At 40.9% G+C, this 12,257-nt stretch overlaps 1 protein-coding gene across 1 annotated transcript in view; it reads right to left on the reverse strand.

Annotated features, from left to right (window-relative positions):
• pdlim5b (PDZ and LIM domain 5b) overlaps nucleotides 1–8,891 on the reverse strand; it is a 35,738-nt gene extending 26,847 nt beyond the window's left edge. The window contains exons 1-2 of the mRNA XM_070989458.1: nucleotides 8,809–8,891; nucleotides 3,753–3,858 (exon numbers count right to left, since the gene is read on the reverse strand). Coding sequence (XP_070845559.1) covers nucleotides 3,753–3,851 — 99 coding nt within the window. The 5' untranslated portion in view covers nucleotides 3,852–3,858; nucleotides 8,809–8,891. The remainder of the gene's footprint in view (nucleotides 1–3,752; nucleotides 3,859–8,808) is intronic.
• Between the last annotated feature and the right edge of the window lie 3,366 nt (nucleotides 8,892–12,257).

Raw genomic sequence — 12,257 nt, forward strand, 5'->3', positions numbered from 1 at the left:
GACAATTGGTAGTGAAAGTCCAGAGGGACATCAGGCCATATTGCAAGGCAAAACAACATATTTGATAACCAATTAGCTTCCATTAGACAACAGCTAAACAACGATTTCTCACATTTCTCACAGGATTTCTCACTGTAGGGCTGTCTGGCTCTGTCAGATCCTCTTCTCTTAATACATATGCACAAAGACGACCATTTACCCCTCATGTTGATGTGGGTTACCCACATACGCTACATCATCGCATTCCTCTTCTCTGCGAGTGAAAGTGGCTTCACCATATTAACAATAATAGCAGTACTTGAAGAAGAACTAATCTGGAGATTCAGAGTGCAAACGTGGAGCTAAAATTAGTCTGCACAATGTTAACAGTATCACACGCCACTAAAACAACATCAGAAGGAAAGATAAGAGGGGGAAGTGAGGGGTTGGTGGGAAAAGAGGGGGAAATTTTACTGTACTGACCCCAACGTGACCTACAGCAAGCAGACATTTAGACTGGTGAGAGTTATTGTTATTCAGTTATTACTTGAGCTTCAGCTCTGATAACCTTTTCTTATATATAAGAACATTAACATTATTGGACTAACATTATATAATAATGTTAGTCCAATGAATTTATGAAGATTATGAAGATTAAAGATATCACTTACTCCAGTGTTATGTTTTCCACTGTTTCATAAGCAATGCAAAAATAATTGAATTTTGAGAGTGAGTTTCCCATGTGGAAGCATGTCAAGAAATGCCTAAAAAGGAGCTGGAAGAACTACAGATGACGGGGACGGAAAGAGTCTGGGGGGACAGGACCGGCACGCTTAACGTACAGAACTGGACCCTTCCTCCATAAGTCATCCTTATGGTATTGGGTGGTCTCACTTTCAAAAATCCAGCTGGTTTATTGAAAGTTAAGTCTCAAAATATCCACATTTACAGACTCTTTAACAGTAGTATACACAGTATACAATACAATGCAATCCAGTCTAACAAGACTAATTCATCTCTATGGTTGTTTTTAAGGTGGCTGGTATGGTAACCATTGAACGTTTATTTTGTCAGCATTGCTGCTCACAGTGTGAAACCCAACTCAATATCACACACAATATGACTTATGGTATGCACTCCACCACATATTTTGATTTTGTGTTATTGCTAGGCCAAAACCAACTATTCCCAAAAAAGGCATCGAGATTACAGGCTATGGTGGTCTCATAAGCAACCAGCCTTATATACTGTACTGTGCCATGTGTAATCTGTGGATCAGTTACATATGGTAAGCATATGTAAACTTATTACATCATTATTCCCTGGCAATCTCATCCATCTAAGATAAATAAATATAAGCTTTAATGTGACAGCAACATATTCTTTACTGCAAAGTCTATTTAGCATTGTGGGTTGCTAATGAACCTTAAAATAGGCCTGTGGTCGACACAATTTTCACTCATCTTATGAAGGAACTGAAGTAATGGTTAAACTGCTGGCAGATGTTTCCACGTATGTACCTTCTACTCACTTACTCCTCCCTTTACACAGTTACTCAGTTACAGATTAGAATACACTAATCATTACAGATTACTTAGTTGGAGAAGTGATCTTATGACTATTAGATTCAAACTTTTCTGCTTTACTGCAGGAAAAAGATGTCCACCATGCTTTATTTTGGCTGTGTCTTATGGACCATTAGGATTTGGAAGATAAACAGACAGAAGGGACACTTATTCCTGGCGTCTGGACAATGAGAAGAAATCCAAGCCGTTCGTGGTGCCATTCACTGGTTGTGCGCTGGGTTGAAAATATGTCACAGGAATGATACTAACCAATAATGCGATGGAATGAAAAGCAGTGAGAGTCATGTTGCCTGGCTCAGCAGTGCTGTGGCATGCTCCAGACCACTTATGACTCAACAGCACAGGACTGCTGGTGGACACAGGAGGTATTCAACACTTTTATGGTCCATGGAGCAGAAATGATCAAAGCCATACTTTAAAACCATACCTACCATATGACATGCACTTGTGATTTTAACAGACTCAAAGCTTCTGCTGGGCTTTTCTGACACCTTTCCCAACTCACCTGTCTCATTTTATTTTAAACTCTCTAGTAAAAAGATGACATGGCTCATCCCTAAGAACATCACAATTATGCATCAGGTGCACATCTGCTTTTCATCTGTCCTGTGTGTTTTATACAGTGTGCTTACTGCAGAGTATGGAATGAAAAATCTTTCTTACCTTTCATGAAGGTAAGTCAAGTGTAAATAGTAAAAATCCAAAATGAAATTAGGGTCAGTACAACTTTATCCAGTGGAACTGCTTTGACCTGTTAAAAATGAAGGGCGATTTTGGCCAGATGTTGCGTTTTCATAGGCCAGTGCCAAATATGCAAGGGCAACGGAGGCAAATGGAAATTTGATGCTTATTTTGTTGTCCTCTTCCTGTCTGAAAATGCTTTTTCTATTTTTTTATATTCTTATATATGAATGTGCTCCCAAATCTAATAAGTGACAAGTGTGGAAGTGCTTCATTCGCTTAATGTTTTTTTAGATATGATGTTAACATGTCTACTGACAGCTACATGCCATTATGACAACATTAAGTCCTGCGTGCCATTGTTATCATAGTGGCAGGGGCATAAAAATAGTCTGAGCAGCTATGCTGGCCTTCTGTTCTCTGAGAGTAACTATGTCCTAACACAGACGGTCACATTTCCACTTTAGAAAAAACACTCCTCCTCTCCATATGCAACATTCAAAATTCTGTTACTGATCCAGCCAACAACAAATAAACAGTCACTGACCTTGATCATGACACTGAGATTACAATTACATAACAGGAAGCAGCAGGATCTGGATAACAGTGCTCATTCTGCAGCAGCCAGTGTTGTTGTCAAAGCACAGACTACAAGCTTCCTACACTTAATCCTGTTTGACATGAAGCTATGTTAGTATAATTGAGACACTTCAGATGCCCTTGGGTTGAAAAAGACTGCTACTTGACAAACCAACAGTTAGCTGCACTGCAGACTTTTGATTTATACAACTATCAAAATGTTTTGCACAGAAGCACGCTATGCTGCAACATGAACATAAACAGTGTGACTATGTATAGGCTGAGGCTGAACCACTCTCACAAACATGCTTGTCCAGCAGCCTTTCTACCGGCTGTGGCCTCAACAGAACCTGGTCACTCAGAGCCGAATCCCAGTTTGAGTGTATGTGGCCCAAAGTTCCAAATAGTTATTACAGAACCACTGCGGCTTTCTAGAGTTTCAGTCAGATGGGCCGTTTAAGGACAGGTTCCTGCTTCTACAGCAGATCCAGTACACATAGTCTCCTGGGCCTCGCATCGGGAATAACACCAGGGAGAAAGGCCAGGACACTTCGCACTATCACTCATCTGAACGACCGAAATGACAGCAGCCGTTAACAGCTATTGGCTTAATCCTCCAAATATATCCTGAAAGGCCATCAGAGAAATTCAAAAGAGGCTTTTTTTAAATTGGCGGATGTTGTGGTTATGGTTCAGTTATGTAACATTATTATGACAATAGTTGTAGCCTTGGCGGGAGACTGAGTGACAGAGGCCGTGAACTGTTAGAGAAGTTGTCTAAATCCAGCAATGAGTGTCACACAGGTGATGAATGGCACATGTACTTTAATCAGTGACTAGGCAAATGGCATAGTGAGCATAAGCAGCATTCCTCAGAGGTGATTGTCGTGGAGTGAAGGGTACATAAGTGGTGTGTGTTCCACTCACCCGTGAGATGGTGAGGGGCAGACAGAAGTCCTTTCCTCCTTGCAGTCTGAAGCCCCAGGGGGCAGGGCCAGCCAGGGAGACAGTGTAGCTGCTGCTCATGATTCACCTAGAGACAGAAGAACACATACTTTACACTCGATTGTGCATGAACCCATATTAACAGGCATATAATCCAACAGGAGGCAGACTCCACACAGGCAGAACAAACATCACAGATACACGAGAGAATACAGAGGAGAGGAAGAGAATAACAGGAAAAGGAAAATGTAAATAAACAGCACATCATGCACAGTAATATACACTTGTGCAGCCAACAACTGGCATCAAGAAAAGATTACTGTTTTCAAGGGAGAATGCTGTAAACTGCAAATTAAGCTTAACCCAATCAAAAACATGCCTCTGCTGAGTCTACATTAAAGATATGCTATAGCTTGCTTTCCATCAATGTGCACCATGAATTTGTCAACTAACGTCTAAAATACTCTTAAGAATATTTCCTCAAAATGTAACCAGACCTGACAAACTTTATCACATTGAAGCTATCTATATTCTGTCTATTACAGTTCTCTTCTGAAGCTGCTAGCTCTCTGTTGACAGCTTTATAACAGGATCAATGTCCTGGGTAATGCCATTTACAATGGAGGTGACGGCGAGAGGACAATATATCATGCACATAATCCTCTGAAGTACTATTTGACAGATACACTGAACTGGCAAACAAAGACATAAGACATAACCTATAATGAGGTGTGCATTGCAGGATTTATTATACAACAGGAAGTCAAACTCTGTGAGAGTTAAAATCCTGTGACACTCCTCAGCGTGGACCCATGGTCATTTGACAAAGAGCACATGGAACATTTTAGACTTTAGAGCACAGAAGCATTAAATGCTGTTGGAATGGGGAAATAGGGCTCGCACTAAGCCACAACAAAGACTGACAATCATTTGTTTACCTTAAAAGAATCTCAGATCAGCGACTCTGGAGATGCACTTTGGACCTATTATGTCAGTGTCCCCATACTGAACCTACTGCTTGTAAAAAAAAAAAAAAAAACCCTCTGATGAAAGTTACCCAGACTGAGACAAACTATATTTTCTAAAATAAGAAAAAAACAATAGGGAATGTATGCCAGCCTGTTTTTGAATAAACAATGGTACGTCTTCACACACAGGCAAAATAAAAAAAATAAATAAATCATTATCTATAAATGATATTCCCCATAAAACATGGTCTACTGACCTGCTCAGTACCTGTATAATCCTCAACACTCATTCCCGGGGTTTACAAATGGTGATTAAGAGATTGAAACCTTGATAAAAAATATCTTGCGTGCATTCACATCTTGCTAAGACCCCCGTTAATCCCTAGTATGCAACACAGTGAGCATCGACCTTTCCTCGGGCAACTGTGATGCTGCTGGGCCAACACAGGGAAAGAGCAAAGGTGAGATACACCCTGGATGGTTGGGGCTTGATAACATTTTCATTGGAGGGCAGATCTGCCATTTCCATAATTTTCAACCATTTCAATGGCGACATGGGCCATCATCTACATTACCTCATGGATGGATACATATACCATATCCTGAATGCACATGTGTGCATTCAAATTAGACGGACAGGTCCAAAAGTGAGACAGGGCTAAGACTATTTGGTGCAGTAAAATATTTCATGCACTATTGAGTTTCACCAGTTTAAGCCTTGCCTGCCATGAATTCCTTTCCCCCCCAAAAAACCAAAGCTGAAAGCTATTTATTGGAAGCGAGACTGAGGTTAAGTGCAGTCACATGTTAAAATTTAGTGCATTATTACATTTACTAGGTTGGAGATTGAGGAAATCGGTATAACATATTTGCAGAATACACTTTACTTTCTGGTCTGGTATGAGCATTCAGCTATCAGACGGTACTGGATCTGTCTGTGTGACTGAGAGGCTCAGTGCAAAGGTTCAGGTAAAACCACAGATCACATGGAAATGTATCACCTCTGCCCTGCCCAACAGGAAGCGTGAGTGTTGACATGGAAACACGACATCAAAGGCTGAACTCACTGGCATTATATGTCACGTACAGTACGTTGCAATTACATGAAAAAGGGGAAACGTAGAATCAAAGCTGAGTGTAACTCTGAAAACGGCCTACGGTCTGGTGTTTCTGCTGAACAAATTGGGAAATACAGTAAAGGAAACTGGGGGTGAATCGATGGATTTCATTTGGTGTTGAATTTTTAGTTTTAACGTGTAATGCTGACGACAGATGTTTGAATATCTGCTCTTTTATTTCTGGCTTTTGGTGAAGAGGACTTCAATTTGCAAAGTGCATAAACCGTGGCTTGCAGAACATGTGTGAATGTGGCTTCTTAAACTAAGCAATTAAATGTTACAGTGCCTGCTTTGAAAAAGAGCACAAGAAAAACTGAGGAAATATTAACACATTTGTACGCTGGGCAGAGGAAACATACTTCTCTGATGACCGTTTCATGAATAATAATGCCTTGTCATTCTAGAGGCATGTCATTTTGAGGCTGTAAGTCATGCTGCCGCCACAAATCCCCCGAGGGACGCAGCACCACCTGCTGTAGCCTGTCACCTGGTCAGATGTATGAGACAAACATCAAACCAAAGGGCCGGCTTACATGCTGTCTCACCATCACGCCTGGAGGCTCTTTAAAGAAGCCAGCAGAGAAGCCACAAAAGGGTGTGGGGAGGTGGGGAGAAGAAATAAAATCACGTGTGAAAGTGATAGGCAGGAGGTGAACACCTGGAAAGCATGGAGCACATAGCTCTCCTATTTATACAGCATACTTTCAGAATCAAACTTACATACCCCAACATAAATACTCACACGTATGCATGCAGAATATGCAAGTCTATAATAAGGCAGCAACCAATTGAAGACAGCTGTCTCCCTCTTCAAGGTGACCTAGCGTTGAGGTGAGCCAAGATGTTCATTTTTAGGGGAAATTACAAGGCCTGAACCAACATATGGCCCATAAATTGAACTTCAACGCATTCTATTTCCACTCCTATCATCATTATTTGAGAAACGTCCTTGTACAGATGACTGTTATAACAGTGATTAACAACAGGTGTTTTGGATGTTTAAACACACACAAAAAAACTTGACTTTATCATTCTTTACTGCAATCTACTGCAGCTAAACCAACAAAGACATGAAAGCAGATGATGTCCTAACCTCAGTATGAGGAACTCAGTGACATCTTTCACACATTTGCAAGCTTTGTTTACCAGTTCATTTGAGTCTACGCCTCTGAACTGACGATGGTGACAGACACTTCATTTTCTGTATAGAAAAACAGACTTTGAGCCAAAATTCACAGCTTGAGGAACAGCCCTTGAGGAATACACAGCATTGAACAGCTTTATTACAACTATGTCAGCTGTTCACAATGGATTCTTTAAGTATTAGATTTCATAGCCACATGGGTATATCTCAGTAAAGGTACATAAAATGTTGATGCTGAAACTTGGCTCACGCTCAAGTCACACTAGAGCTTTGTATCAGTGGCATTTCTTTTCCTAATATGGAGAGAACAAACATTAAGCACATCTCAAGTCTCTGCTTGTTTTGCAGTCTCTAATGATATCATGCATAGACACGAGCAGACACACCTTTTAGTGTTCCCAAACAGAGGAAAACTTATGAGCCATGCACACGCTTTTTATCAGCGCCACTCACGTCCCTTCTCTGAGCTGGTTTGAGCATAATTCTGCTTATATTCCACCTTATCTTTCAAGTTCCTGCCATAAGGGCGCTTCAGTGTGCTAAATGTTTCAGCACTTTCACACCAAAAACAAGATTACAACAAAATCCTTTCAGCACAGCACAAATGGGGCCTGCTGGCCAAGTTATCTACAATCTCAGACATTTCTATGTTCTCGTAGTAGATGCTATTTTAACTTGCTTGATCTAATCAGCAGGCTAGATACTGAATTTAACTCCTCACACAGCAGAAAGCTTTCTTAACTGGAACTCAATCACAGGTCAACAGAATTGAATACCAGTGTCATTCACTCCCCTGACCTCCATGACCTTTCTGCTGCAAGCGTCAAACTACAGCTGTGTCCAGTCATGTTTCCTGCAAGTAATCTTTTGCTACTGGAAATAAAATGTCTCACAGTTTTGCAGAGTGTGCGATTTGACTCCTCAGAGTTTCAGATGTCATGCTCATTTCTCAGCGTTTCCTGGTGACATCATTCCAGGACATGTTGATTTCACAATGTACTGTACCTCACTAGTGTGCATATTGTTAGTCGATACCAAAATTATACTTCATACGAATAAATATTTAAAAATGGTCAATTTTTGTAAGAAAACACCATCTTCAAAGATTTTTTTTTTTTTTTAACGGTCTCACAGTAAACTGCATCTTTCAGTTTCCTTGGCTTGGCAGCTGTCAGTAGAACAACTTGTTCCAACCTGACTTTATGGGACACTTTTTACACACAGGCTGATTACACATGTTTGGTGTGAAGCAACAGTTAACCCCTGTGACACGTTCTTACATTCAGTACATCTATTACCAATTCTCTCCTCTTCAAATGCTTACTTTTAATGAATTAAAGGGTCTTACCTCAGAGTGTGCAAGTCCAGACCACTACACATAATATAACTTCTCTGGGTAATCCTTTAACAAGGTTTATTATTTGGCACAACGTGATATCTGGTCGCTTCACAGGTTTGTCCTCACGTTTGTGTTTACTTTGAGGACGCACAGGAGCGTCTGTACAATCCAGCGCGGCTACTTTTTTCTTCTCACGGAAACTTTAATTTGGCTGCTTCAGTGGGTGTGACAGAAAGCACATGTCTGACATTAATAATTCACTTATATGATGGATTTTTACCCCCCTTATAACTGTTTAAAAGCCAAGTCAGCAAACAGAATTGTAACTATGGTCAGCGCGCTTATGTTCATTTAATTGCACCTTTGTAACAGGCAGATTAAGCCGTGAAATGATAACGGTAACACGAACGGTGGCTTTCTCTGTCTCGGTATCTGAAAAATTTTGTCAGACGTACTGTGCGGTACTCACCTTGCCTTGTGAAGCCGGGTCTGCTGTTCAGAGAGGGAGAAGCGTGACTTTAGTCCGTTCAGGTCTCACTTTCGAAGTGAACTGGACTGAGCGGAACTGAAACTTCCGCATATAAGCCAGCCCCATCTGGCTGCCGGTAGGAGGGTTTACAGTAGTGTGTGTGAGGTTGTTGACTGAAGGCAGCACAGCAGCAGGCGTGGGCTTGTCACAGCGTGGGATAATACAGGTGAGTTCAACCAGAGCTAACACCCACAGCGTCCTTCAGCTAACTGCTACAGGAGCAGTTTTAAGGCTAACACAAAGCACAAAACGCAAGCTAGCCCTCCAGAGGCGAATGATGAAGCCTGGCCCCAGTATGCTAAAAGGACCAAATCACTACCTGTCTGAAAGTTGATAAACCATCCCAGGTGTCCACGAATATGACTTTGCTGCTGTTATCTAGTCAAACGAGCCCCAGCTTGTGGCCCATTTTACACTTTTGCACTGGTGGTTAGCTTACGTCTGAGTCACCAGGCTAAGCTAACTCTAACTGTTATTCTAACTTTTCAAACACTGAAAAAAAAAAAAAAAACAAAACCCTGTGGCTGAGTGTTGGACAACATCACTGTTTGTACTACATTGTCTTTAAACAATTATACATCCAGCTGGAACACAACTACGTTCATAAATAATATTTTCAAAAATCACATTTGTGACGAAGATGGCAGCCGGAAGTTGTTTTTTGTTTTTTTTAATCTTTTTTTTTTTAATCGGTTAAAATGAGAAATGTAAGCTGTTCCTATTATATGTGAAGATTGTAAACTTAGGCTTTCATTATTGATTGCCTAAACCCAAAGCCATCCCAATTCTTGGTGTTTGTCTGTGTCACATATCTAACAGTTCAATGTAAGTACCTCGAACACTGTGTACTACGTAAGCTCTTAAATAGACCCTTCTCACAAATTATAGCTTCTCTGGAACCTCTCACATACTTGTGCCACTTGTTCCTTCCTGCTTGATTTAATGCAGAAATCTCTGTTAATCGTTTCCAGATTTGATCTTAAAAAGTGGAAAACTTTACTGCGTGAAATCTGCCCTCGATTGGATTAAGCTTGCGTAAAAATCAAGGCATTAAAAATGTTTACACTGGCATTTTTAAGGAAAGCTCTGTCATTCAAGTAAGGAAGGAAATTGTTAGTTGTTAAAGGAATGCATGAGGTAGATGTGTTTGCATGATGTCCTGAAAAAAAAATGTGAACATGTGACAGGCATCAGCTTTCCTTGTTACATCAGCGAATGCTGATGTCATTCTTCCCACAAAATGCCTCCTGTATACAGGAGAGACAAGTCACATGGACATTTCTGAAGTGTGCTGGTGTGTAAATAGAAACCTGAACAAATAGTTGTATACAGTATGTGACATATGAAATGCAGTGCAGTAACATCACATCACATACATTACAGTTACATCACAGTACATGGTAGTTTAGTTACTGGCAAGAATTGTGGTTATTTATGATTTTATGTCTCATTATGTACAAGTGTGTGATGCTGTATCAGAACAGTCTCCCCAGTTTTTACTGGCATGGTGTTGGTATGCTCTCTAGTGGTCTGCAAAGAAAGTGCATGCTTCACAGCTCATGCATATGCTGTGGATTAAGCACACTGCAATCCATGGCCTTGGGGTAGGGAGTGCAGTGTTAGTCCTCCCTTCTTCTTTAAAATGGCAGGTTGGTATGTAAAAATTTGTCGCTCATCTTGTTCTCATCTAGCTCAAGGCTGAGGTTTTCTCAAGGCAGTGGCATTAAAAAAACAATGTGAGCTCTGACCATTCAAAGTTTTAATTAACACAGAAAAAAAGTTGATAGTCTGCGATGATTGGCATTTACTTTTACTTACTACATTCCTGGCTTCATTATGCTTTTTACTGCTCTCTCTTGTTGTCTCTCACTTCACCGAGCTTTGGTCACCAACTCATGACTCACCATTCCTAGAATAAGCAACAAGATATAACTGAAAGTGTCCAAATGTAATCAATAAGGTTTTAAAAACTAAGATTAGATAAAAGTGGTTTCCAATGTCAGCAGCATGGTGGCACAGCAGGAAGTGCGCGTGCCTCATAGCAAGAAGGTTGCTGGTTCGATCCCCAGGCGGGGCCTTTCTGTGCTAAGTTTGCATGTTCTTCCCGTGCATGCGTGGGTTCTGTCCAGGCACTCCGGCTTCCTCCCGCAGACCAAAAACATGCTCATTAGGTTAATTGGTGACTCTAAAATTGCCCCTAGGTGTGAGTGTGAATGTGAATGGTTGTTTGTTTTGCGTGTTGCCCTGCGATCGACTGGTGACCGGTCCAGGGTGTACCCCGCCTCTCGCCCGTTAACAGCTGGGATAGACTCCAGCCCCCCGCAACCCTGAAAGGGATAGGCAGTATAGAAACTGGATGGATGGTTTCCAATGTTTTAAGATGTACAGAAAAATATACAAACAGTAATTGGCAGGCCTGTGAATATTCTCATTCATCCAGGTCATTGTAAGCTTCAGCGCATTCAATCGTTTGCAACTGGACTTTGTCAGTTTGTCTTGGAAGACGTTTCGCCTCTCATCCGAGCAGGCTTCATCAGTTCATGCGCACCAGACTAGATAGGACAGCTCTAGTCTAGTGAAATGGTGTTAGGTTCAAGTATTTATCCTCTGAGTGGGGGTTGGCCTCAGCCTGCTCGGATGAGAGGCGAAACGTCTTCCAAGACAAACTGACAAAGTCCAGTTGCAAACGATTGAATGCCCTGAAGCCCAGTAATTGGCAGATTGATATTGATATTAGTCCTAATTCTCTTGTTCCATTAGATTCTGTGTGAAGTGAAGCAGAGCAGGTTAGGCAGAAAATTCTGATTTGACAGGCATCCTTATAAATGTCAGCCTGTCTATTTGGTGGCATGTCTGGACATTTGTCCTGTACACAAAGCTAAAACAGTATGCAGTCCCATTTAGCAGACAGAAACCCCTTAATCCCTCTCTTTCAAACAATTCAGGAATGTGCACAGGCATCAGCATTGTATAGTATTTTGTTAAACATTTTGATTGCAGTGTTGCTTCACTAATTTAGTAGACAAGGCATTCAGTTCTTCACCACTAGATGTCACTAAATCGTACACACTGGACATTTATTATGAATTGATTTTTTTGATTTTTTTTTTTTTAAATAAACATACATTGATTCCCTTTACACACTAATTGGCATGACCTACTCTACAGGTTACAGTTAACTGTGGTTTGCTTTCTGCCGCAGATGGCTTTCTTTCAACTATATGTGTACCATGTCAATATATGGTTAGAAACTGATGGAAAGCCCAGCAGCAAAATCCCCCCGTGCATGTTACTGAACCACTGAAGTGTACTAGTCCTTTATGTAAGGCTGCAGTACATACCTTTACATCATCTTTACATAACTGGATAAGCAAACCGCTCAGGAAATC

This window comes from Chaetodon trifascialis, chromosome 20, assembly GCF_039877785.1.
Source record: "Chaetodon trifascialis isolate fChaTrf1 chromosome 20, fChaTrf1.hap1, whole genome shotgun sequence".
NCBI lineage: Eukaryota > Metazoa > Chordata > Actinopteri > Chaetodontiformes > Chaetodontidae > Chaetodon > Chaetodon trifascialis.